General features: G+C 42.8%; 1 protein-coding gene across 6 annotated transcripts in view; it reads right to left on the reverse strand.

The window, feature by feature from the left end:
• The window catches only part of LOC112265838 (triple functional domain protein), a 124841-nt gene extending 120160 nt beyond the window's left edge, over positions 1–4681 (reverse strand). For all 6 annotated transcript variants that reach the window (XM_042295437.1, XM_042295434.1, XM_042295436.1 and 3 more), the window contains exon 1: positions 4395–4681. In XM_042295437.1, coding sequence (XP_042151371.1) covers positions 4395–4464 — 70 coding nt within the window. In that variant the 5' untranslated portion in view covers positions 4465–4681. The remainder of the gene's footprint in view (positions 1–4394) is intronic.
• Positions 4682–5333: the final 652 nt, after the last annotated feature.

Consider the following 5333-nt stretch of genomic DNA (forward strand, 5'->3'; position numbering starts at 1 on the left):
GAAAAATTAGAGAGTGAAAGGAGAGCGAGAGACAAAATGTCAAAGTAATAAAGAGAGATCTTTCCTGTGTTGATCCCAATGCTGATATCAAAGAGAAAACACACACAGCCTACACTTTCACAGAACAAGGACTGTGTGTGTATGTGGCACTAGTCTGTTCCCATGGTATAAGTGATGTCTGCCTCCTACCTGTACAGCACATTACCGTGTGGCCCACTGCAGCTGTACTGACCTCCCTTACAGACATTAACACAGACACGCAATTGCGTCACCACCTTGCAACAAGATAAGGAAGCAGGTCAACTGATAAGGTGTGATAGTGATATGTAGGGTGTGTACAGTCCTGATTAAGCAGAGAGAAACAGAGGCTATTAACATCCCAGCAGGTGTCAATGTATTTCAAGTCCTCTGTTCATTAATCTATATCAATCATTTAAGCAACCGATCAATAAATTCAATTCCGTGTAGCATTACTCAAGTGATTTGTTTGTGGTAGTTAGTGTGAATTTTGCAGTCTGCTAAATTGGCATCGCACACATACGACACACACAGACCTTTCTCTCACCAAAAAGAGGTCGTCCCACTTTCTTTCACTAATTTCTCTGGTGTGGGCTTGGGGGCTTGGGGAGAATTTGAGCTCTGGCTCAGTTTCTCATGCTGGGAGAAGAGAGAGATGCAGTTCCTTATAGTTATGTAGTTATGCTCTCATCGTGTTAGTAGAATGTTATTACCATGTTATAGTTGTGTCATAGGCTAAACACAATAAAGGTGAATTATATGTCACCTTTGTTCATCATGTTTTATTATAGTCATCCTGTCATGTTACAATGATGTTATAGTCATAGTCATGTTATGTAGTGAGAGACATCTCATGGTCCTAGTTACAGCTCTGCTCCTATAGCTCAGCGTAAAGGTAAGTGAGTGTGTGAGCTCATCCATTCACAGATCAAAGATAACTATTATCCTTTACACATTCTTGTACAACGATCATAAACAAAAGTCTGGGGCGGTTGAGTGCTTTTTACACGTAAGGCTGGATCCTCACAACGTCTGAAACGAGAGAGAGTGAGACAGAGTTAGAGATAGAAATGAGCGAGAGAACAAGAATGAGACAAACAAAGGGAAGACAGAGAGAGGGAGAGTGAGGATAAAAACATACCCGATGGCTAGGCACTACTAAGCAGGCAGGTCTTAAACCTGTACATGTTGGAACCTGTACACGATGCCCCGATGGAGATGCAACTCAATATTAGGAAGGTGTTCCTAATGGTTTGTATACTCAGACTATATTATGAATTCAGATGAGGACGTCGTAATAGTACACACAGTTCCTTGTTTCACTTCACTTGAACTATCTCTGTTCCTGTAGTATTGCTGCGTATTATAGAGATGATTTCAGACTGTAGAGTGAGAGGGCTTGAATCTTCTCCAGCTCCAATTTGCATGCATCCACACACACAAATACAAACACAGACAGACACAGACGCACACAGAGACGACTCAACCTGAGCTCAGCTGTCAATCAGAGCTTGTTTGCCCGCAGTGATAACAGGGCACAGCTCTGCAGCTTACCAAGAACTCTCCCTAGGGGGATCAAAACACTGCAATGACACCCCATAATAATTACCCATAATAATCCAGCCACAAAAGATGACACTAGACACTGATCTAAGGTCAGCTTTGAGTTTTTCCCCCTAAAAGTTGGGAGGGAAGGTAAGCTGATCCTAGATCTGTGCCTATGGGCTACTTCTACGAGAGCGCCAAAACAGCTGGTACAGACAAACAGCTAAAGGAAGCACAAATGAACATTTTAACCGATCTCCATAGGAAGTTTTTCAACTCAAAAGAAATAGGGGGTAGGGTGTGGGTAATGGTTAAGGTTAGGGTAGACAAGTGGTTTAGGCAACTCTTACCCTATGAGGTCCGGAGCCTGCTGGTTTTCTGTTCTACCTGATAATTCATTTCACCAACCTGGTGTCCCATGTCTAAAATCAGTCCCTAATTAGAGGGGAACAATGAAAAACTCCAGTGGAACTGGCTTTGAGGTCCAGGGTTGAGTTTGAGGGGCCTGGTGGTTAAAATTGGATGTGGTTGTAGACTGGGAATTTCTATCATGTCTCCCTCAAAGCAGGAAGACTGGATCCATCTTCACAGAGGAAGTAACTGCAGTCATAATGAGGATCCAGCACTTCCCATGTGGCCTATTATCTACAGACACTGAGTGGAGTCAAAGGCTTCCCTTTTAAAATGTATTTGACCTTTATTTAACTGGGCAAGTCAGTTAAGAACAAGTTCTTATTTACAATGACGGCCTAGGAACAGTGGGTTAACTGCCTGTTCAGGGGCAGAACGACAGATTTTTACCTTGTCAACTCGGAGATTCGATCTAGCAACTTTTCGGTTACTCGCCCAACGCTCTAACCACTAGGCTACCTGCCGTCCATTACCTTCCCCCTTCATCTCCTCACACTGAGGTTTAGCCTGACCAGTGAGCCATTGACCAAACACACAAAGGGTTAATGTCACCCTCCCATCAACCCAAACGCCACCCTTTAATTGATCGAAGTAATAGATTTTTTACAGTGGTAGTTTAGTGCAATACAGTAGTCATGTAGGCCTATAATGCAGCACCAATACATAGAACCAATCTATGAAATCATCAAGCTATAATGATAAGTCCCATTTGATTTTCAGCATATGGTTGTTGTTTCATTTCATTCCTCTTAAGATTGGGATAGGTGGTTGATCCACCTAACGTTAGCTGTCACAGTAAGTACATTTTCCTCAATGTAGCTATCAGCAAAGTCAGAGCCAGTAAGGTAGAAAAAAGTCAAGTGCGAGTGTTAGTTCACAAAAGGCATGGGGTGTATTCATTACGGAAACAGTTTAGCGTTTAAGAACCAAACGGAAGCAAACAGAACAAAACTGATGTTTTTAAATGGACAAATTCAGGTACATCCCTCACCGTTTTATCAGTCTGCTTGTTTAACAGACGTTTTGCAACAGAATCGGCAGAATGTCGGATACCGTTGCACAACATTTCGTCTGTTAAAAACTTTTGCAATGGAAACATTTACTCCAAACAGAAAACATTTTGCCACAAAGTACAGTTGCCATTGGACAAATTCAGGTAGGTCCCTCTCCGTTTCGTTCAGTTTACTGTTTTTTCCGCTTGGTTCCTACAGTAAAAGGTTTCCATTGCAGAACGTTTGCAACATAATCTGACTAATGAATACACCACAGATGATAAACACTAACCCCAAATGAGCTCCTTATTCAAAGCACATAAATGATCTTCTTCAGTCTAGAATTCAGAATTGAATAATGGAATAGAAATTGAAGAATGTCAAATATCCACGGGCGAGCTGTTATCCATCTACTGATCAGGATAGATCCAGAAATGATGATTGCTCATAGCTCACTCAGCTAGCTAGCATGACTAACGTTAGCCGAGAAAATGACTATGATCATATTTAATCTATCATGAAATCACACATTGTGCAGTCACTACTACTAATTTAGCAAATAGTACGTTACCTGAACTGTTTAAGATATGCATTGCAATATAAATCAAATGCATGCATCATATGATCATATTGGGTCATAGGGGAAACCGTATAACTAGGTAGCAAGCTAACCTAGCCACAGTTCAGATTGAGTAATGCATGCCACGGTATTGTTTACATAGCACGCTCGATTGTTTCCTATTTTGACAGCACGGAAACTATACATACGTTACATACGTTTTAGGTAACAATCAACTAACGTTCGGCGGTTTCAATGAAATATGTCTCTAACGTTATAGCTAGCAATCAGACAGTGAGCTGTTTGTGATTTCCCAGTCCCTTGGTTACCTAGTTAGCGACCTAGCTATATTTGATTCTGAACATAGCCAGCTAGCGCACCTAATGTAGTTATTTATCTATTTTTATAAACGTCAATGGTAGTACACAAGTATATTGGCTATCTATCTAATGTGGCTATTGTCTTTGTCTTTGCCCAATGTAAGCACGATAGCTAGCTAATTTCGGGGTGAGTCGGTTATAAAAGCCAACCAAGCTAACATTATTTAGCATATGTCTGTGGACGGAGTTGGGCTGCTAAGGGAGTCGAGAGCTCTCATGGCTGGTTGACATGGTTAGTTACATTTTAATGACTGTGTAACAAATGCACGACAGCCCTCACCATTATGTCTGCATAACAGCCACCCATTTATGATCCATTGTCGCTTCTACAAACGAATAAGGACACCTGGGCGAATGTTTAGTTGAAACCTCCCCCACCCCACAATTGCACCGAAAACACAGTGCTCAACCGGGAACAATGCCCCCCCACCCCTATGTCGCCTTTACGGGACGGCTCTTTTGCTCTCTCCGATCCGTTTTCGGGCTTACCAGATTTAAAGAACGCCGCTATATCGGCTGCGTCCTTTGACGTCTCATCAGCTCCTTCCCCAGAGCTCATGATGGTGGCCACCAACAGCCGCGATCCCAACTAAATTCCCAATGCGGTGGAAGACAAAAATCAGTTCGTTCCTCGGAAAAGCGTAGGCCAAGAGACACCGGGACTGACAGAATCGTTCCTAGATGCTAGCGCCATAAGCAAACCTCCATCTTGGGTAATGCAAACGCACAGCCGGGCGGCCGCCGGGTTCCTCCTCCGAGTCGAGCCGAAAAGAGAGTCGTTGTAGACGCGAAGAGGGGGGCAGGGGGGCATGGTATTCGGGAGGGGCTGGGTCTCTGTTCGGTGACTCTCCGGAAGCATTCGGAAACTGCCAGAGAGCGGGCGAGCACGGGTTGACCGGCAACGACTGTCTGTGAGTCATTAATGAACATGACAGTGATTTGTGCTTTTTTTTAAATACAGCATCATACTGGCTGTATTTCTGTATTTTGAAAGTTATATCAAAGATTTTTTATAACTAACCCAAGATAGACAAATCAAATCAAATCAAATCAAATGTATTTATAAAGCCCTTCGTACATCAGCTGATATCTCAAAGTGCTGTACAGAAACCCAGCCTAAAACCCCAAACAGCAAGCAATGCAGGTGTAGACCACAGCCTTTCGTCTCCAATGGGAACAAATTAGTAATAGTGGGCAGAACAAGCAAGGAGGTGGGCAGAGCCAAGCACAAGCTAGCAAGATCCTATTGGCCATTCTGGCAAATATTTGCATATTGCCGTTAGCGAACGCATACTCTGTGAAATGCACGTGCGCAATAACTCAATTTTCATTTGCACTCCTAAACAACGGGACTCTGTTCATAACAGATTCTAGATCAAATGTTTCTTTGATGAGAATGCAGAATATCGGTCAAAATCCATCTTGTTC

The sequence above is a fragment of the Oncorhynchus tshawytscha genome, linkage group LG13, assembly GCF_018296145.1.
Source record: "Oncorhynchus tshawytscha isolate Ot180627B linkage group LG13, Otsh_v2.0, whole genome shotgun sequence".
Taxonomy (NCBI): Eukaryota; Metazoa; Chordata; class Actinopteri; order Salmoniformes; family Salmonidae; genus Oncorhynchus; species Oncorhynchus tshawytscha.